The sequence below is a fragment of the Megalops cyprinoides genome, chromosome 21 (genome assembly GCF_013368585.1).
Source record: "Megalops cyprinoides isolate fMegCyp1 chromosome 21, fMegCyp1.pri, whole genome shotgun sequence".
Classification (NCBI taxonomy): domain Eukaryota; kingdom Metazoa; phylum Chordata; class Actinopteri; order Elopiformes; family Megalopidae; genus Megalops; species Megalops cyprinoides.
Genome location: NC_050603.1, coordinates 10154466 through 10177352, shown reverse-complemented (window position 1 = coordinate 10177352; position 22887 = coordinate 10154466). Strand labels below are relative to the sequence as shown.

General features: G+C 42.6%; 1 protein-coding gene across 1 annotated transcript; it reads right to left on the bottom strand.

Annotated features, from left to right (window-relative positions):
• Positions 1–1155: 1155 nt before the first annotated feature.
• On the bottom strand, positions 1156–19459 carry LOC118768850 (protein FAM83H-like). Its single transcript, XM_036515804.1, has 6 exons — positions 19235–19459; positions 8250–8742; positions 7716–7880; positions 7190–7314; positions 4083–7023; positions 1156–3464 (listed from the first exon to the last, which is right to left on the bottom strand). Exons 2-6 carry the CDS (start codon positions 8691–8693, stop codon positions 3444–3446), a joined length of 3696 nt encoding a protein of 1231 aa, XP_036371697.1. The 5' UTR covers positions 8694–8742; positions 19235–19459; the 3' UTR covers positions 1156–3443.
• Positions 19460–22887: the final 3428 nt, after the last annotated feature.

Genomic DNA, 22887 nt, shown 5'->3' with positions numbered 1-22887 from the left:
CTGTCTCCATTTCTCCAATGCTTGCTAACTATATTGTTGATCAACAAAGTAGCTCATGCTTGGGAAGACAGCATAGTCTCAGAGGCTCTTAGTGTAGGGTTAACATGCATTCCCCTAAGGTGTGACCATAACAATGTTTTAATATTATTCTCCATTGGCAGAGCATCTCCCACTTGGGCCGTCTTCAAATGTATTCTGATTTTAGATTATACCACCACAACAATTATTCTGATATTGGTGATGTGGTGTTCAGTTTTTGACTTTCTCTGTGTGATCCTGGGGCTCCGGTGTTTAAAGGTCATGACCCGTTTTGTCTTTGGCGTTGAACAACATTGAAGATTCTTTGGTATAGACAACCCAATACGATTAGATGGGCTAATGGGCCCTCCTCTTGTTAGCAGAATTGCACTGATATAGCAGTGTGTTGATAAAAGAGGGGAGATGAACCCAATCTGGGCTGACTGGAGCAACCTTGAGATAATAAAGCCATGGTTATATCCATATTAACCGCGTTTCTTAGACAACTATCCAGCTTTCAACAAATGAGTGCATGAGGTGTCAGAATGTGTAAGGTCTTTTTTCTCTGCTTTTTTGTTGTGTGAATATAGAACAGGTGAAGCTGACCCAGCTGAATCACCTTGCTGAGGAGATTAATCAGATGAAAAGTCTGGCTTCGATGCATTCAAACACTGAAGCCTGAGCACCTATACAGGACAGATATTCTGCTAGGAAAGCTGGCATTACCTGCGCTCCTTAATACTGAGAAATGTTCCATGCGGGAAATATATTTTAAAGATCTCTGAAATCACTTTCACTAGCAGAAATAAACCAGAATGTGTTGTCACATGTGAACTTCGGCCCATATCCAATCTCTGACTGCTGGCAGCTGTTTTAGAGTAAGTGTTAAGTGTCTATAATCTATGTTCTTGTTACACTCACATGAGGTTACATTGTCTAAATTGTTAGTCACTACCATTTATATCCTGCCTTTCTCAGCATTGCAGTCTGGCATATTAAGAAGACAGAAATTATTTTGTTAAGGAAGGTATTCAGCAAAAAAGTGTCTCCTGTTTATTTTAGTTACGTAAACTGACAATAAATATGAAAGTGACTGAGGTTATGCTAGAATAATTCTTGAGGCAGGCTTTGGTCGTGTAAAAGAAAAGATTTATTACAAATATTGAGACAGAATAGTTGTGTTGTTCACCAAGGCAACAATGGTAATGTTGACCTGAGGAGTTTGGAATTGTATCTTTTAAACCCTCCTCACACTTTTAATCACACTGTTACTCCACTTACTCTAGAATAAAAAAAATCGGTTTGTAAAGATGTGGTTTTTGATATCCTTATCAATTGCAGAGCATCTAGAAGATAAGGAATTGGCTTTATACTACACAAAACATTCTTCCTTCGTTCCTTTTCTCGTGGTGAGTTGTTGCGATCCTGTTTCTCACCACTGGCTACAGACTCGATTCACTCTGTACGAATAAGCCTTTTCCCTTTTGAGTTGACACGCAAAACATTTACCACTTGCATTGATTGAGCGCCAGTGGAGACCTGGGGCAAAACTAGTTAAATGAGAAATACTTTCTGTGCACTGACTCTCTGACAGACCATCAGGAGAAAATGAATATAAATGTCAACATGTCAAACTCTACAAAAAAAAAATTGTATGCCAAAATATGTGTTATGTCACTGCTATGATTATTACTTATTTGGCAGACACCCTTATGCAGGGTAACTCACAGGGCATTAGATGCTAGCAACAGATGTCTTTGTTTTAATGTTTTAATTGTGGAACTACATTCACTGGTAGAGGAAGGTCACTCTGTGCCAGATGCTCAAATACCATGGAAAAAGGACACTGCGTCAAGAGAGTGTGAGGTGTTATGTATGAAACATGGTAAATAACACTAGCATCAATGTTCACACTGTTTTTTTCCATCTGCCTGCTTACCTTTGAGATGTATCTTTGGGTTCCTCATAAGCAAATGGCATGTGCCAATGATGGTAAAACCTCACATTTTAGGCACGCAACAAGTTAACATAAACATGCTAATACAGTACAGGAAAAATAAAGTAAAAACCAGAACAAAACATGCCGTGAAAGAGAGCACCTTTCCCAGTGTGCAGAATCCCCATAATCCAATTATTTTCATAAAAGCCTACTACTGTATATACACAAAAATGTTAAAAACACACAAAAGGCACTGTAGAAGCCCAACCTTTTTAGACTCTTTAGCCATTAACTAAAAGCTGTGATATAAAATGAATCTTCACATTCTTCCCTTATATAAAAACATTCCCCTCCCCAAACAATGACAGATAACTTTATATTTTAAATGGTTGTGTATAAACGTGGAAATATCCCTTAAAATACTTACACATACTTACAAAAGAGGTTCATTAGGTATGCTCCAACGTTCTTGCACATGTTCCCTGAGTCACCATGACAAATGAACTATGTACTTTGCTTACCGTGCACATACTCTTGATCATCTTATCTTGTGTGCATGTTCTAATAACTCTTTAATCAAGTCTAATCATGGACACAATACTCTTCATCTCTTTACAGTACCCTTTATCTGACAAGAAACACTCTTTCTGATTCTTTGTTTCTACTTAACTCTGTCTTCATCCTTCTTTACTTCCTGCTATTCTTACTTTTTCTCTCTCCGACTTCATCTCTTTGCCTCTGACGTTCTCTCTTTCTCTTTCCGTCTCCAAGTTCGCTTTAGTTCAGCTCCACTGGTGGAGCTGGCGGCAGAGTTCTTTCTGGAGCTGTCCTCCTTGGGTTTGTGTTTGTGTACAGTAACGGCCCAATGGCACCCTGTTATTAAACCCACAGTCTGGAAATGCCCATATGTGTTTGCGCATTCAGTACCACAGTGGTACTCTGGAGAGCCAGGGTAGCACAAGCATGTCTGTCAGCTGATGCTTGTTCAGTTGCTATTGTCCGGCGCAGCTCAAAACTAAGTACATCAAGATGATGAACATATGCTGCTTTTCATCCGTTGTGTTTGCACCCAAGCCTGTGTGCTTCCCTTTTCATAAGGTAGTTGATTTCTTTGTTCACCAAATCATAATCCACCAAAAAGTATGTGGGGGAAAAAAATTGCTAGGAGTACCACTGCAGTATCCTCCAAATATACAACTTAGTGCAGGGATACAGTCTTGTTCACATTCCTTTCAAAAAACAGAATTTCCTAATAGCAGTAGGTCTGGCATACTGATATGGATTCGCTTTGGCACTGTTAATTGCAGTGCGTGCTCAGAAAAATCCATGCATTGTCTTTTTTAAGATTGCTGGTTACAGGATCCAGAGCAATGGCTATTTCAAATGGTGTGAGTGACGGATATTCCTGCCCAAAAAGCCAGTATGGGTGGAGGTGGGGAAAGTGCTGTCTTTTCAGAAGCGTGTGGACAGGTTTCCTCATTCTTTGTTATCCAAGGTTATTCCCCATCTGTTAACACAGCAGAGCAACAGGTCAAGCATGTGAGTGGAAGGAGGTCAAACTTAAGGTCCCCTTCCTTTCATATTCATGAGCACAGATTTATAGGGAGTTTCTAGGTCACAAAGACTAAATGGTAACACGTTAAATTTCCAAAGATTTGCTGATTCAACAGTGTAAAATTTTCAGTGTTACCCACATACCAAAATAAAGTTAGAGTAACTTTGCAGTATATGCCAGAACACATACAAATGATTACATATATAAAAGTAATTAAATAAACGTGTCTCTATTATTCAGTATATGACACATTATAGCATATGTTGGAAATACATATCTTTCATTTACACTTTATTACAAAACAGATGGGAAAGGACGAAGTGGTATGACTTTCAATATAAGCTTTACATACCATAAATGAATAAACTTTCAAATGCACTTGCATACTGTGCAAAAACCCCATTTAACTAAATGCTTTTCTGACTCATAACTCTTCTACTCTTTTGTTATTGTCCTACAACTCTATCTTCTATTTTTGAAGAGGTTCAGTTTTGGGATTGCTTTTCCTACAGTTCCTCCTTCCACAAAGCCAGGGGTTTTGGAGGCATCCTCCTTGTCCCCACAGAGTACCTCAAAGCGGCTGTAGACTTTCTTCTCCTTGCGCATGCTCTCGATCCTCTTCAGCAAGCTGTCCCGCTCTTGGGAGCTTCCAGGGACCCGCTGGAACCGGTTCCTGCTTTGGTACATGATGGAAGTGTCTGCTTCCTTTTCTGTTGCCTTCTTGTCACTATCGCTACCCTGTTTGGCATCCTCCGCAGTCCCCGCAGACTGCTTCGCAGTTTCCATCCTGTTCTTCTGGCTGTTGGCCGAGATCTGTTCCAGGATGACCTTGGTGTCATCCCGAAGGTTGCTGCTGTACAGTACGTTGGTGGTGGAGGACTGGTAGCGAGTGGGACTGGGTTTGGATGTTGGCTTGTGGCTCGATTTTTCTCCCTTGATCTCTGTCGTTGTGGCACTGCTGTCTGTCAGTGACGCCTTTGCAGAGCTTTGGGATCCTGTACGTGTTCTGGGAGCAGACTCCTCGGATGCCTCTGGGACCGTACTCATAGCCTGCGTAGTTCCCTTGTCTTCGGCAGTTGCCGCACTTCCTGCTTTCTTATCTCCTTTTGGCCCAAGAAATCCCTTCAGCCTCTGAGTTTGCTTCTTGAGAAACTCCAAAGCTTTGCCATCCCCACCACCCTCTGACTGGTTGAGGGAGGTATTGGACCCGTGTCTCTTCTGCAGCTTCTCGCCTGTCTCAAGACGGATTGTGCCAGAGGAGCTGTTACTGCGAGACTTCTTCAGCTCACTCTTCTCAGCATCAGTGGCATCTGTGAAGATCTCCTCTCCACAGGAGACGTGGCGGGAGTGACTGCTCTTGAAAGGTTTCAATATTTCCTTTTTGAAGTTCTTTGGTGAAGGAAGTGGCTTTTGTGCTTTTGGCGGTGGAGGTTCTTTTTTCTGTACCTCAATGACAGGCTTTGTCTCCTTCTGTACTGTGGTCTGGGAGTCCTGCTCTTTGACTTCAGGTTCAGGTGGTTTTATTGTGATTATCGGGGTACTGGGCACAGGCTGAGGTGGTGCTGGTTGTATCTTTTCGGAAGCAGGTTCTGCTGGTGTGATGGACATGGTTGACTTTGTGATGGTTGTGTCAGATGGAGTCTCTGAAAGCTCAGGCTTTTTTGGAATAGGTTCTGGGCTTCTGACAGCAGACTCCACTGCCATTTTTGAAGCTTTCCGTTTTTCAGCTAATTCTTTAAAATATAAGAGTCTACTCTCAGGGTCGTTCATGTTCACAGAAGAGGTGGTGGTGCTTGGTGTGGGTTTTGGAGGGTCTGCTGGTGCTGTGACCTTGGGTTCATCCTTGGGCACCTCAGGTGTGGGTTCCTTTTGGGCCGCTTTATCACTTGTAACTTCGGCAGGCCCCTTTGGTTCGGGCACCTCGACAGTGGAAGGGTCTTTTATCTCCATCTTCTTGTGACTGCGCCACTCAAATGGCTCTCTTGATATGGATCTCCTCTTCTCCAAAATCTGAGCAACAATGGAAGAGGTTTTTAAACGGTCGCTGTCCTCATCCTCATTCAGCCCTGGGCCTGATTTCATTGCTGCAGAGCTGTGCTCCTCCAGCTTGGAAGAACTGAAGATTAGGGAAGACCTCAGCCTGGAGCTCCTCTGCAGCATGGGGTTTAACCTGTTGCGGAAGGACTCATGCTTGGTTATACTGATCTCTCTGGGCTCCCTGACCTCCATCTCCTCTAGCTTGTCCCCTTCTGTGGTACTCAATGACCTGGAAGCAGTCAGCAGTGACAGTTTAGCGTCAGTTGCTGTAGAGCCCAGGTCCCTGGACAGTGGTTCCTTTGTTGGCCCGGGCAGGAGTGGCTTGCCATAGCGTGGAAGCAGATCTGGCTTGCTGGGAATCTTTGGAAGGTCTCTGGTGGTGAACCTGGGCACTGAAGATTCTGGGCCAAGGAATTTCCCCTCTGGAGGCTGTTGGGGCTCGTCAAAGGCATCAGGTCCTAGAGTCAGTGGCAGGCCCTCTTCTCCTGCATCCTCAAAGGCACTGAGGAAGGAGCTGATTCTCCAGTTCCGCAGCCCCTGCTTCACATCAGGGTCCTGCTGATGCCGGTCTGAATCATCCGCACCACACAGCCGCTTGTTTTCAGGGGGATGCAGCTGCGTGGGGGAACTCTGGCAGGCATACGGCTGGCCAACGCTCGGCCTTTTTGGGTTGGTCTGATTGTAGCGACCCCCTCCTTCCGTGGCCTGCCCAGCCCCAAAGTCATGTTTTATGTCCTTGGAGGAACTGGACGACAAGTAATCTACTGCACGGTTGTACATGCCAGGTGGCTCTAGCTCAGGCGGGTACCCCGAGTCAGAGTACTCATCTGTCTGGTGGTAACTTGAGCTCTTGATTTTGTCATAGAGACCTTGTGCTGATCCTGACCCTCCTCCCTGGTAGAAATGCTGCTCTCTTTGGAAGTAGCTCTGGTTCTCCACCTCATCCAGGTTGTTCATGAGTCGGTGCCTCATGAACTGCCGCGAGGAGGCATAGTTCTCCTGGGTCCCCTCCGCATAGCTATGTCTTTTGTAGGCATTAATTTCCATCTGTCTGGAGGCCATCAGGTTCCTGCCCTGATCGAGGTAAGATCTCTCCGTTCTGAACTGTTGGGAGGAATATTTAGTACTGGAGAGCTGCATTGCGCCAGGTTCTAAGGAGTGGCGGAAGGGATCGTCTCTCCTCAAGGGGAGCACATTACGATCAATGTCCATACGGTCTCCAAAGGAGTACCCTGCCAGCTCGGTGTGACGGGGTCCTCTAAGGTTCCTGAGGGACTGGGTCCTTTTAAAGCCAAATTGGTTACTGCTAAAACTGCTGGCGTCCCTGGAACCGACTGGCACCAGAGCGTTTTCCATGACCAGTGGATGAGACTGAGCGTACAGGATCCGGAACTCCTCATCGAATGTGGTCACCAGCTCCCCAAGGAACAGGTGTGCGATGCAGCGGTGGATCTTCTCAAAAGACCACATAAAGCTGCAAATACACAGGAAGAGCAATCAAAATACAGAAACGGAGGGAGAGCACTGATGTTACAGATGGAGGGAAGTTTCAGACGTCAGAAATGATTGGCAGTCATTTCTGTGTGTGTATTATCTCTTGATTGTGGGCTGTTAAAGTGGTGGGAGGGCTTGTTTCTCACCTGTAGTTGCCACTGAGGACAGCTTTGCAGTCTGCCAACAGGAAGCGGTCCATCACTTGACCCTTGAATGATTTCCCAGTGCGGCAGAAATAGGTGGTGCCTGACACAGTCCGCACTCGCATTAACTGAAACCGTAAATGTGTGGTCTTAGTCAGCAGGCCATACATACATCACCTGTCATATATGAATTATTTATAATGAAAGAACTGTGGAATTCGCTGATGCTTCTTTTCAGTTACCAGTGTCATTTTCAATATATGAAATAAAAAATGCATATTAATATTTGAGTTAATCAAGCCAACCAGACCACGAAAACGTAAGCAGGCAATCTGGTGTTCCACTTTAAAGGTTCAAGTAACTGCATGTATCACAAATAATTTTTAAAATGTGACATTATATGACTGATTTAATAAAGCAGGCGCATAGGGCTTTCGGGAATCTTTCCATGTAATCTGCACACAAGAACGGAAGTCTATATTTCCATGCAAAGAACAAAATGTAGGGTGAAACAAGTGAGCAGACTCACTGGGACCATATCTAGATTCACTTTGCAGCTGGTGACCATGGCTGCAAAATGATGGGTGTTCTGTTCATCCAGCAGTATGTAGACAGGAACACGCCGTGTGGTTGCATTCAGAAGATCTGAGAAGATGTCAACATCTGTGAACATGTCCATAACGATGGCAATGACCTGCAACACAGATGCAGACTAGTTAATCAGGTGCAGAACCCACAACACCATTTACTTTCGTTTTTCTTTGTGGACAAAAAAAGAGGGATTGGAACCATAGACCAACTGGATTTGGATTTAAATAACATGTTATACATTTTAAAAACAAAATGTGTAAATGAGGTCTGTTTGTAATTAGTATGTGCTAGTTATTGACACCATGGAGTGGGGTTCTTAAGTCTCCCAAGGTACAGACATGTATTTTCTGACACAGCAGACTAACTTTTCCTATTAATGTGAGGGGTGTGTCATGTGGTTGAGAAGGTTACGAATAAATGATCAGTTATTTCAAGGTTCCTTCACTTTTATGAATATTATTTCTATGTTCACCTGTTGGGCATTCTTGATGAGCCGACGGGCCTGCTCCTTGATGCTGGGCATGTCCGGGTCAGAGGGGTTGACGAGAGTAGTGACCTCCGTGGGGCCGATGAAGCTGTGGTGGCTGGGCCAGCCCAGATCCAGGCCTGGTGCGTCCAGGTCAGAGTGGACCGGCCAATAGGTGTCCGAGGAGCCATCGGGTTCAACCTCTTGGTAGGGCAGTTCCGGCAGCAGGCTAGAGTGTGGGACCTGCACTGTACCCTTAATGTGCTCAATTTCTGTCTGAGACAGGAAGTCGACCACGCCCGCACCCTGCAGGAACTCATAATATCCCTCCAGGCCATCCTCCACGAGCGCATCGATGGCCAGCCGGTACTCCTCACGGTAGTGAGGGGGCAGATAATTGGGGTCCAGGGGGTTGTCCCCCAGGGAAGAGCTCTGTGAGCGGTGGGCCATGGCAGGACTAGCACAGGGTGGAGGTCAGGGGAGGGGGGGTGGATTCAGCCTGGAAGAAATGGAAAAAAGATCAGTTTAAAACACGCGGAGGAAATCCCTGTTACAGGACACAGCCAATAAGAAGTGATGAGTGGGCAGCAGCTTGTTATTATCAAGGTATTAATTTTAGATTTCTATTTATGCGTCATCGCCTCAGCTATTTGAATCCCTTGTAAAAAAAGAAAAAAAACCACTGTGTGTTGAGGGAGACTTTAAATGAAACCCACATGGGAGGACTGGTGCAGTACTTTGGTGTCCATATTTGGATATTCCACAGATGAAGTCTGTATCTTTCACTCAGTCCCAGTCCTGCAGCCTTTTTAAAACTTGCTCCGTATGTGTGCACTGAACAGCTGTATTTACATGGCAATAGTGTGCTCTAGTGGTTATTAAAACAGACTCATTTAACCAAAAACCAGAAAGTTCCCCCTGGGTGAGGGCACTATTGTAACCTTGAACAAGGTACTAATCCTGGATTGCTCTATAAATGGACAGTATATCAGCTGTAAGCTCCATGAGTTACCCTGTGAATATACAGTCAAATAAGTACATTTGTGACAGTCTTTCCATCACAATTACTACCTGGCCTTCGTTCACGTGTTTTACAGAGAATGCTAGTGTCGCAAACTATAATGAAAGTCATAGATTAAGTAAAATCAGGAAAACTTCCTAGGCTTGTTCTTTCACGCTGCCTTTACATGTTAACTTCCTATAAATAGAATCAGATAATTGAGTCCAAACTACTACAATTTATAATAATTGAATGATTAGTATATGAATTTACACAAACACTGTCAGAAAATGCCTAGGTTTTTATTTGTATTTTTATAGCAATACTTCCAGTTGATCTGTTTATAAATGAAAGGGAAGACAATTCAACCATTACAACCGAAAGCATTTATTTCACCACTGGCATTCAATGCCCACACAATCAAAATACTGTCACTCTCACTTTCACTCTCTGTTGGGTAGTCCCACTCCCAGCTCAGTCCCTCTAAACATAACTACATATAGCAGTGCTAAAAAATGCAATGTGCAGCATATCCAACAGTAGCTTTTTGCCAGTGCTATTTTTCAAAGGTAAGTAGAATCAGGTCCATTTGAGCATGCAGATGCTGACAGGATCCTGGGCTCCAGTGCAATCTCTCTCCCTTTTGGACTTGTCCAGATGCCCAACTGTCTACTCTGTGAATTATCCCTACCTGCCTATGTGGGTCTGTGACACTGTATACTCAACACACACACACACACATCCAGACATGCACACAGACACACACACAGAAGCCCGCACTCACAATCACCCTCACACACACACACACAAACAAACAAGGTGCACATGCCCAAGACACATGTACATTGACACAAACCAGAAATGCTGGATAAAACAGAACACACAAATACAGAAAGCATGCACATCTACAGACACAAAACACAACACATGGAGACATACATAAACACACACACACACACACACACTGAGACAGGAGTGGTGCTGAGAGAGTTGGCTCCATTTGACTGTATGAGATGTATATCCACTGCACGAACAGACTTGTCACTTCAAGGAGGAGCTATGAGACCCGTCCCTGGAGGACACAAAGCCCTGGAGCCATGTGTGATATTTCCCTCTTCTCTCAGAACGTAAAAGATTACTGCACGACTGAGACAGTCTTGTGGTCCTACCAATCATACAGCCTGTGTCTAATTGCACTTATGAGTACAGCGATTACACTTTACGCAGTAGTTTCTTAGTCGGCTCACAGATATAGTTTATGGTTGGTCCACAGCTGAGTTCTAACAAATGCATCTCTGCACTAATGAGAGGGTGCCATTTTGATTTGTTATGCTGCATCAGGGTGCTGTGCCCTCTTAAGGGGGGGGGGGGGGGGGGGGGGGGGGTCTGACAGTGACAAATGAGAGGACAGTATTTACATGTGCAAGGGGTGGGAAAAGACATGTGAGACAGATCAACTTAGGTGACTGTAGTGTACTTTAAGCACAAATATATTCAGCTCTGCTGGGCTCACACACCTCACATCTGTGTCCAGGCCAATCAGGGATAACTTTACAAGGAGTTTTTGAGTTTTTTTTTTTAATCTGTGCAGTTGGACAATATGAGTCACCTCACTGTACTTATTCCTCAAACCCTGATATTAACAAGGAACTTTTATGGTCTGGTGGATTTTACATCTTTAACATTGCAGTATCAATGAAAAACTTCGGAGTAAAGGGAGGGGCATGAATTTGATTTGCAATAATATTTTACAGAGAAATGTAGGCCAGGTTTTGTCTGATGAGTTTCTTGGCACTTTATCAGGGAATATTTAGCATGACAGGCGAGACAGGCCGGTTCAGCCATTCTCTGTCTGGTACATTACTCTCATGAAGTCTGCAGTACACCATGGTTATAGTTCTGTCAGCTGTAAAGTATGTAACTGACAGCTAATCAGTGCTTATTGAGAAAAACGATGTTATGAATTCGGTGGCTTAACGAGGGCTTTGAAATCTCCAAGTTCAAAACAAAGTTTCACCTCAAGTGTATTGACCTGGTATATATAGGTGGTGTTAAAAAATATTAGCATACACGGTGTTTTTATATTGAGGTACGTACTTGCAATAAATCGGCACCAGAATCTTTTTTTCATCATACTAAGTCTCACTCATTCATGGATAAATCTCTAGCACAACTCCCCCACCAATCACTCCCTCAAGGATTGATCCCTGACATATGACTCCCTCCCAAATTTGAAAATGCTTGCTGTTTGGTCCTTATTAGTTTTATCCATTCTTGTTGTTGACAACATGGGCATCATTAGATTACACCAGCCGAGTCAGCAGGCTGTTTCATGGGTGAAGTGTTTCTGGTGTTGAAAATAACACCACAGCAACTTTGATGACACAAGAAGGCCAGATGGGTGGACATGAACAATCACAGTGACAGTCAAAAGTTTGTACACCCCGGATTAAGATAATGGGAAACATGCATTCAAAGAAATTTAGATCTAAGGACTTAAATACTTGAAATTTGTTTCATAGACAAATATACATAGTGAAGTTGATGCCTGTGTATGAACTTCCATTTTTTTGTATTATTTTAAAAATATTCTTGGGCTACTTTGAAGAATGTAAAATATAGATAGATAGTTTTGACTACCGTTTAACACTTTTTGGTCCCTGCATAATTCTGTTTGTATTATTTTATAGTTGATGTTTACTTACTAGGTTACAGTTATTCTAAAATGTGGAATAAAAGTTGTGTCCAAACTGTATACTGTATACCTCAGTGAGTTGATTATATGCTGTGACTCCTAACATAGACCTGTAGTTGACATTCCTGCACCACCATTCCTCTCAATTTACAGGAACAGTGGTGTCATTCTGCATGACTGTCTGAATCCACAGTTCACCTGTAACAGCAAATTCCATCAGAGCTTCCTCACCCAACAGGGCCTTACATGTGACCACACAAACTTCAAACGCTCTACTCCTCTCCACATTTACGAGTTACATTCACATGCATTCATTTGGCAAACACCCTTATTCAGAGCATCTTACGAAGTGCTGTATAGATACTAAACAATTAGAAACATACATGTAATACAGTGGTTTTGTGGAGAACATTGTCACAATGAACACTGTCATAATGCACAAACATATACTTATACTACCAACGCTATAATCGACCAGATGACGGGTTCTGCTAAGCATGTAAATAATGCAAGGCAATAATAACAATCTTTCAAAAAACTTCCCTGTTGCAGGCTGACCTTCTGAATAGTCTTTTTTAACTTCAGGTTAAAATCTCTGTCTGTTTGTATACATCACCATGGAAACAGTCTGAGATGGAGTTCTGTACGGATGAAACAGGCTTACCATACCGTTGCAACACAAGGCCTTTTGTTTCAGCACAGGATGTAACGTGTTTATTTGTTCACCTCGGTGACTCAGAAGCTAAGGCTACCAGCAGTGAGTTAGTGAGTGTTCTAGCCCTGGCCTCTGACGGGGTATGCAGGTGTGTTGACTCACGGTCAGGCTCTCCTTCAAACCCCTGGTGACCTCACAAAACCTATGGTGACCTCACAAACCGCATTATCAGAGCTAAGCTGTGCCTCAGCCCTGCTCTAGACAGCAGCTAACGGTGCCACAACACAAAGGGAGAGACAGTAGCTCAGGAAAGCTAAGAGTTCACCAAGTGCTGCGACAACCTTGTGGGGGTGACAAAATGGGCGATGAGACACAATAACAGTTGCTAGTTTGAGGCTAAGCTATGTCAGTAGCTAACTATGAGTGGTTGGTAACTAACTATGACTCCTGGTGACCCAAGCAGCATAGGATCAATACCATATATGTATCTATCTATCTATATATATATATATATATATTTTTTTTTTTAATCAAAATACACATCTCTCTTGGAGCCTCCCGGGGCAGGCCAGTGAGATAAAGCTGTTCTCCCAGTCCTTACCAGTTCACTTTTAGTATGTAAAAAAAAGATACTTTTTAAAATTATTCTTGCAGGTGCTCTTCAAGTGCTCTTGAAAGCCAACTCAAATATGTTAATAATATTAAAACATTACGTCCTCAGCAGCTGTCTGACACCGAATGCACATAGATTCATTCAGAATTTAATTAACAAAAGGACATGGTATGATTGAGGTTGCTAAAACGGGGGGATGGGGGTGGGATTTCCCCCCTTAAAGCTCAGCTAGAACAGACTTCGTGGGCACCAACCATACTGCTTCTGATCATTTCCTTTCGTTAACATTTTACATTTCGATCTGTACTGTACAGTAAGAAGTGCCCTGCTGTCCTGCCCTACAAAGGGAGATTTTATCTGAACAGTGGTGAACTCTGGACATGGTATAGCAAACTTGCATTTAAACCGATGAGTCTTCAGTTTGTTGTTGATTATTTTTCATGATTAACAAGCCTGTCAGTTGAAGTAAGGTCCTCCCATCCAGCAGAACCTTTTTTACTACATTACTATACATATTGACTTATCAAATAATTGTAGTTATAACAATGAGACCTGGGGTTATTGTAATTTAAAAACAGTTGTTTGACTGTCTTAGTTAAAACAACTTAGTGTACACACAGGTAATGTTCTCACATTAAAACCATTCTAAGCCAAGCTTTTTAAACTGGCATGCTTGTTAATCATGAAAAAAAACAATCGGGTTCAGGATCATTTGCATGTATATGTAAGTTTTCCACCTCTTCTGGCTCTGGTGCACAAACAAATAAGGTCTTTTTTTTACAACAATACAGTGTTGCTGTGGCAACCACTGTTTGTTTCCAAAAACACCAATCTGATCCGGTCAGGACTGCAAGCTATAACATAGTTAGCACGGTCCTCCGCAGGCCTGTAATGGAAACTACAGCAAGTTGAATGTACTAAGTTAAACCAGGGTTACCTACACAGGGCATACCTGTTAGACAGCATGGCTTCCAACACAACTCTCAGACTAAATTTCATCATTTTGGGGAAATAAATACCAGTACCATTTCGTCCAAAGCAGCCTAAATGCTTTTGATTGAATAAAAAAAAAACAACTGATTCACAAAAACACCACTTTGCCTTTAGCTGTCTTTGTCACTCCCTGAGGCCGAAACATACCCAGCTGAAGAATGCTGTTGGTCTTTGAAGGTTCGTAAACGACGCTGTTGTCTGCAGTCATATTCAAACTGCCTCTGAACTGGTTTTCCATGCCATGACAAACCGGCAGTTTTAGCTTCCAAGTATGGCTCAGCTTGAAATGAATCATAAGACTCTGCAGTTCCGAATTTTCCATCCTCCTCCCCTCCCACCTGATGCCACGCCACCATCACCACCACAAAATTGTAACCCAACTTTATAAAAATAAAGTTATGCCATGCAAGGGACCAGGGCGCCAGTGTTTTCTTCAGTCGCTCAGAGATTTGGAGGCGACTTTCTTCAGTAGACAGATGTTTGACAGACATTGTCTTCAAAGCTTTATGCTGTCTCTATCTTTATTTAAGATATTGGAGGACACTCTGGTATATGTGTCATACCTATAAACGTATCATCTATGACAATCTAGCTATGAATATTTGTACTCCTCTCCTGTCTGACAGACCGGCCATGTCTGCCTAGGATACCACTAGATCCAGACCTGATTCAGACCTGATTCTGAACTAATGCTCATCAGGAGTAAACCAGTTTAGATTCCCATCCTCGATCTTGGAAGTTCAAAAAGGTAGCCTAAAAAGCACCCAGGGTCGTTCTCTGACAAACTGTTACTGTGTGATCTTAACTGTTGCCACACAACATATACATGCAGTGCAACATTGTTTTTTATCACTATGTAAAGATGGTTTCATGAAACTTACCAAAGTACACACCAAATCAAGAGCTGCAGACAGTATACCCATTCATCCCCTCACACGTATTAACAGTCCAAGGTTGCCTCTCTCACGTAGAACACACGCCAGGCCTTGTCCATGTGGGGCACCAAGCACATTGAGACAAAGGCCTTCCGGCACACTCAATCCATGAGTTAATTTTCAACAAAGAGAGACCAGGACCAGCACTTTCGTACAGAGTTCTGTACACAGACACACCTCCTATGACCACCTCCTATGACTTGCCATAAACCTCATTATGTCATTATGTTATGTATTACGCTTCAGAGCATTAGTACACCACATTCTGCCAATGAGAATCACACATGAATGGCTAAAAATAGACAGATATATTTTAAACAAGGTATTTCTCCTATTTATTTGAGGGTATCCAAGTTCTTCAAACATGGAAGAAAAGTGTGTTGGAATGTATCCTGTTTTTTTTTTATTTAGTACAACCCTTTATTAAATAAAATAAAAAATAAAAGTGACCTGTGTTATAGCCATGCGAATTACTCATGCAATTGATCATGCTAGACGATAGTGCAGAGGCATTATTCTTGAGTGTCTAAAGTTTTCTGGTGCAGTAATAGTTAAAAATGTGTCCAGTGTGACAAATATCTTGCCAGTCAAAGGTGTCTTGCTGGCTTGTATTTGTTTGTCATCTTCCTTCTTCCTGTCATACAGAAACTTAAAATATTCAACTCCAAAATTCCTGGTATTTTTTAGTGATATCTCTGTGGTTGGCCTTCAGGAGACTATGAGCTCAAGAAGTGAGCTCTTTTATCAGTAGAATGTGCTTTGCTTTAACTGACAGCCCTATATGTAATTAAACTGCACAATTTTTTTCTCAAAATGTTTTACATGAAAGGTGCTACAGTAATTGACATAAGATATGAGATATGCTGTATTGAAATTTTTGGTTTTCTAGTATACAAACTCAAATGAGCTTCCTCTTACATGTTGTGAGAGACCCCAAAATGATTCTTATTAGCTGACTACTTGATGATGAGTGGAGTATTTAAACAGCATTAGTACAGGAATGGTTCTGTTTTTGGTCACTTTATTCAACTGATTTTTTATGAGTAGTTCTCATAATTGGAGAACACACTACAACATGATTAAAATACACAGTTCTGTACAGTGTCACGTTTATACTGGAGTATATTAACTAGTAAAAAAAACCTTATAATAACACAAATGGCAGGAATTGATAAGTCACAGTGGGCACAGTGTAGGCACAGTGAGGTACAACTCTGTGTGCACTTATCACAGCAAATACTTGCTGCATAAAAAGTAAAAAAAAAAAACGTAAACATCACATACGATGCTGAAACTGTGCATCGTGTTTAGGTAAAGAAAGGTTACAGTGTCTTCAAAGGAGACTAGCATGGCCATTACAGGCACACTAAAAGTTAAACAAATAAAGCAATATAAATCTAAAAAAAATCTGGAAAAATCCAAAAACAACTTATGTCTAAATCTGAAAAAAAAAAAAAAAAGTTTGCACCAGTCCAGGAAGGTCACGTCAGAAAGCTTGCTGTATTTACAGGGAATTACCCAGAGGGGAGCAAAATGGACGATGGATTTGCAGCAGGTTATGTTTCCACTACATACAAGGTAAGAGGATGACCAGACTCTGGCCATAATGAGGAGATTGACCCCCCCCCATTCTTTTATAAAATGAGGAATTAAGTAACAAAAGTACAATACGCTCATTAAACTCTCCTTAACATGTATTGTTCAATCAAGTACAAAAAATGCATAACAGGGCACATTAGATTATCAGTACACATTTAGAATAGTTTAAGCGGAGCATAGCAAATATGCTGTGCTACCGATGTGTCAGATTACTGTGTATTTAACAATTATATGTATGAAGATGTACAGTCTATGCCTTGTTAGTAGCCACTGTAAATGACACTGCAATACAGTACAAATTCTTTTTAAAATCTCTTATCATGTAAAAGTCATTGATGAACTGTGTCTGAGTAGTAAAATTATGTACTTTAACAGGCAGAAGGTAACTGGAAGAGCCACGCACAGTTGCAAAAGTTGTAAAGGTATTTCATCATGGAAGCAAAGTATTCTTCATTTATCTGCCTTAGTCACAGCCTTTCATAAAATGAATGCCCTAACCACATAATAACCGGCTTCCTGTCCCAATTTGACCTGGCAAGTTTGGATGCATTTTCAATATGTAATCTAATTTACATTATTAAAATGGTTAACAGCATTAACAGACACTTGCAATTCAGCCGTGGCTTAGTTTGCCATGAGACCTTTGACAGAGTTACTACTTACTGTGTGGAAATCACACTGTTACACAGTAATATGAGATCAAGCAACAACACAAGGCATTATTACTTGACTTGTGCGTTGGTTTCAGAGAACACAGTGAATGCACACTCGATAAATAAACTGAAAGACAAAAAACTGGCAAAAGTTGATTGGAGGATGTGGCCTTGTGTGCCAATCACTGATCTGAAAGTCAGTGGCAGGCCCCACCAAATCTCCTGCCCAGCAGTGGCACAGTCCTTGGGTACAGGCAAACACATGAAGCGTACATACTTTTAATTTTGTTAATCTATCGTATGCTCATTTCTCATGCACAAGTGATGCTTTGGTATTGCTTCTGTAAGATGAATTATTACTCAATGGCAAGGTCTGACCCTCCACACACAGTGTAATCTGCAACATGTGCCTGTGGTCTATCTGTTATTGTCGATTATTATGATTATGGCAGATTGCATTATTTTATGTCATATAAAGGCTATATCATATCGTATGATACAGTATCTGTCCTTACAGGCTGAATAGACAGGACTGCAGTTGAGAGGTCACGATGGATGGCTCCTTTAGCCAGCCCTTAGAGGGTCTCCTTAACTTTGGTTACCTTGATTAACCAGAGGTTTTTATCCTGTAGGCAGGAAGGTTTCTTTTGATCTTAAAAGGACCATGTTTTGTTTCCAACCCTAGTTTGAAATGGCTTTAAATACGAAGAGAATGAATACCCCCGCGCCACCTCACACACATTGCAGCAAACCTGATTCATCAGGTTCACTGTATGTAAGCGAAATGTTATGATTGCATTAACAACACAGTGACCATTTTGATTATTAGAAACATGACATCTGCTTAAAGATAACGTCGCTAATGCTTATTATTGACGGAAACAAAGGTGCTAGGGTCCCGACAGTGAAGATTATGGGCTTAAAGAAGTTGATGAGATGCCAGTTAACAACACTAGCACTCACAGAAAAAGAGTTTTAGTGACGACTGTGGCTTGAATGTTAGTCTATCCATAGAAGTTGTTAGAAGGAGCTCATTTTAAGCATATCTTGTCAATAAACGGTCACTAGGCAAAAGGCCAGCATTCCGGTCGACCCTCTACAGACGATTTAAAGCAAGTCATATCAGCACATCCCAATGATTTGATATTAAAGCTTTAGAAAGTGTCGGTGTTTTAAAAAATTTTCGACAATGACAAGTGTCAAACGCGTTTCGGGGAGGGGTGGACAACTGGAAAAAACCCTTGCCAGATTAAACACATTTTGATAAAACTGAAACGTGCGATACACGTGCGTAATTACGCGTTTTAGATCTGGATGCGAACGTTTTTTCTAACATGATCAGACACTGCAGAATTGACAGTTACTCAGGGTGTAAATAGACAACAGGACAACATATCAACCTATATAGGCAGCATTCCATCACAAAGAACAGACATTTCATTTTGCTCGCAAGTATTTCACAAGAAATGGCTGGGAATGACAAGAACTAACTTTGAAAACATATCTAGCTGGTGACTATGACAGGGTAAACGGACAGCTACGTCGGTAGTCTTAGTTTGAACAATCGGAGATAAAAGGTATTCCCTACCCTCGACAATTTACTATCTGGGAACTACAACGACTGACAGTGAGTATTTGCATACGCAGCCACACAAGTTGATTGATCGTACAGACAGCAGAATGAAAAATGGAAAGAAAACCCCCGAAAACAAATAAACAAAATTACCATTAACAGCATGAAACAGTCTGATAAGTTACTGGACGGTGTGTTCACGTTGTTGTTCAACTGTGAACAACACTGTGAAGCTCCCAAAACGTGTAAATAACTTTTATGCATCTGAATCTTACCGTCAGGTGTGCAATGATAGCTAATGCTATCCTTTCCACCGCAGTTTCGCTACTTTTCCCCTCCTATAATCCCTTCTTCTTTGCCCCTTCTGTACCGTAAGTGGCAGCGGTACGTTACATTCCTGCTCCGGAGAAAGACTCCACCCAAGGCTGCAATTACAAGTCGAGGATGAACTCTGACGGAACCTGTTTCTGTTTTCTCCTGTCTACTTGAATTCGTATAACACGAATGCGGGCTGAGATAATGCGAAAAGCTCGGCCCGCCTCGCTTGGTTTCTTCCGTGGTAAACTCCTCCCAACTCACCCCTACCGTCACCAGGCCGGGAAGCAACAACTGAGGGCCAGACCGGCGTGCTCGCAAGACCTCAAGATATTATTAGGAAATACAACCGTTTTCTTTCTTTTTTGCTTTTTTCAATAGAAACTTCATTCAAACAACCACACAACTCGTCATTTTTAGGAGTTGAAAGTTTACATTCTTTGGGTCGAAGCACTGGATGCAGACCAGCTGCCATCTCGGTTGAGCTTTTAGCGTTAAATCACCTTTGTGAGGTACCCGATATCTTAGGCTCTCCTCAAAAGCATGTAGAGTAATCGGGAGGTGTAGGCTCAGTGCACGTCCACACCTACTATATTAAAATTCTCTCAGTATAATATAGGCCCTGTATAAGTGACAGGTTATTTCTGCAGTGCAAAATGTATTAATCTATAAATGATGGCAGTGTGCATTCAGACGGGTCAAAAGTTTGATCTATAATTGTGTGCATAGGCGTCATTTACGCTGGGGACGCTGGAGATGTCTCCACCACTTTTTGTCGTGGCCCATTTTGTCCCCACCAGTTTTTAAAGCCTTTAGTTAGTTGTGAACACGTCGAGCCCGTCGTTTTCCCCAGCGCTTTTCAAAACAAACTGATGCCCATGATTGTGATTTTCAAATTCACTGTCCCGTAAGATATGACAATCTTGTGCCTTCAAATGGCAGTGTTCTGCTTTAACAATTCTGCTTTAACAACTGTCCTTGGCGGACCCTGCTACTGGCACAACAGTGGCAGTATCACACATTCCGTCTTCTCAGGGAAGTAGGTTTTGAAGCAGGAGGCGTTCTGAGAATAAGCGTCACACATGCTAAAAATGCCTGGCTGGTATGCTGAAGGTTTGGCAGCACAGTCAAAATGTGCAGGTCTATAGGGACACACAGCATAAGACATGAAATACCTGTCTGCATTGAAAAAAAAAAAAAAATGGCCCCGCCTGGACAAACAGGTAGCACCTGTAAGCTTCAAACCATGTGAATCCCTGACCTTCATTTTTAGAGACAGGTGTCATATCATTTGGGCAAACCTGCAGAAAATCAGTTAGAAGGACAAAAGAAACAGGCCAGGGAGTCCGACTGCTAAGCAATTGAGAATTTGAAGAATTATAACAAGGTATTTTCTATTTGAATCTAGAGCATACAGATTATATATTCTGCACTCAACCCTCGGGTGTCCCTCTGCATCCACTTTTCCACTCCCACTCCACTTCCTGCTGCACTCTCTCTCCCTCGCACTCAAACCTACCTACTTTAAATTTAAAACAAAACAAAAATGAACCCTGTAGCGCTTCCTTTTCCCCAGTTCTATCTCTGTGTTGCTCTCCCTGTGTCTCCCTTTCTCTCTCTCTCTCTCTCTCTCACTCACACACGCACACACGCACACACACACACACACACACACACGCACCTGTGAGTATGAGACAGTCTTATGTGCAGTAGCATATCTCCCCTTGTGCCGCACCCTGCTTGGCTGTTTCTGATTACCTGCTGACGTGGATGATTGGATAGCAGATTGCGCTCTCCTGCCGTAGGGTGTGTCTGAATGCCCTTCTGTTCACTGCGCCCACACAGGTCCACAGCCCTGCCCCTGTAACCTTGGACGCATAAGTATTGGAGGTCAGGTCGCCGCCCAGCTCCCCATCTTCCAGGAGAGCGACTGTGTCCTTGCTAACCGAGGTGTGCCAAGTGCCCAGAGCATGAACAAATTCAGGCTTGTAGGGTAATCCTGCATTTTTCAGCTGCTGTATCACTGAGTCAGTGGTATAGTGCATGTATCTGCAGAAAGCTGTTTGATATGTTTTGTTGATTTTTTTTTTCTTCAGATTCTTGGAAACTTGATTCAAGTTTAATTTATAAAGTTGTTACTCCTCTTCATGAAATGAAACGACACAAATAGGGCAAACAACAATAACACAAACATCAGTGCATACATATTCCCTGTATAATTAAGGAGGGAATACACGTTGTCAGGTGGCACATTTCCATTACGTAGTTATCAGTTTTAAATAATTACTGAATATGCTTGTTTTAATTAAGGTTTTCTTATTGAGTAGGTCAGTTGAGACCGGGTTTTCATTTATAATGGAGACACAGAAAGCGCCTTTGTGTGATTTGTCAGTTCACAATGAGTTATGTAATGACCCAGGTGATAATCAAGAAGGTTGTGGTGTTCAGGCATACCAGATCTCAGTCTCACACACACACACGACAGTGTGATGCGGCACTTTGTGTGTATAAGCTGTGGGTTTGTGTGTGTGTGTGTGTGTGTGCGCGTGCGCGCGCGCGCGCATATACATGTGTCTATGTGTGGGTGCCTGTCTTAGAAACTACACAGGTACAGAGAGAGGAAGGGAGGGGCTCGTGCCTGGCAGGGCGCGGTCCCCCGCAGGAATGTGCCAGTACAGCGCGCGGCGGCTACATTGCTTCTCTGAAATTCACACCCAGGATCCCCTCCCCCCTCCCCCCTCCTTCTGCCTCCGCCCCTCTCCCTCCTCTTCTCCCCCCATGACTCACAGCCCTGCTGGCGGTACAAGCACAAGCCAGGGAAATGAGCATGAGCAAACACATCCCGGCCCAGGGAAAACTCCAAAACCTGGCCTGGAGTGCAACACCTGGGAGCCAGGAAGTTGCGCTGGGAGTAGGTAACAGAGGTGGTCCAAGGCTTTGTCTCTCTGGAAGTCCTCAGACTCTGGGGGGAACGGGGGCAGCTTAAATGGTAGGGAGGAGGAGTGGGGTGTAGATTGCCAGTCCTCTCCAGACACATTTCCTGATTCACCTCAGCCTGACTTTCAGCTGTATCTGTGCCTGTTTGCATGGTTTCCCATAGTCCATTGCACTCTGTAATTTCACACCATTGTGTAAGGTAACAGTGACAGGAGCTGAACCAGCATTAGATCACGCTTAAACACCAGTGGTGTTTCCACGGTTACAGTCCTGATGGCGGTAGAGCTGTTCCTATGGGTTACGGGTTATAAAATAGTCATTAAGAAGAACCTTTGTTTAGTTTGGATCACATCTTATTATTTTACTGCAATGTGTGGCTGAAAGCCAAGAAAAAGAACTGCTTTAAAAATATTGAAACCCAATCAAAAACTGCAAATCAAAATGTCAAAAATGTCAAAATGTTCAATAACCTCCTTTTATTCAGATTTACAATATTAAACAACTGGTGGCTTAATTTTCATCTCTGACTGAAGTCAGTTGAATGTTGTGGAACATTTCCCAACATTTCCCAGAACCTTGAGAAATCTAGATTTCAATGTAATATAATCTGAGATCGGATATGCCAATATGATATTGAAATGATTTCTTCCCCCCCAAATACAGCACTGGATCAGTT

Coding starts and splice junctions, on each gene's coding strand:
- LOC118768850 (XM_036515804.1), bottom strand. CDS start 8,693: ATGGCCCACCGCTCACAGAGCTCTTCCCTGGGGGACAACCCCCTGGAC. Junction 7,881..8,249: donor TCATCAAGAATGCCCAACAG/GTGAACATAGAA, acceptor TCTGTGTTGCAG/GTCATTGCCATCGTTATGGA. Junction 3,465..4,082: donor AAGTCTACAGCCGCTTTGAG/GTACTCTGTGGG, acceptor CTGTGTTAACAG/ATGGGGAATAACCTTGGATA.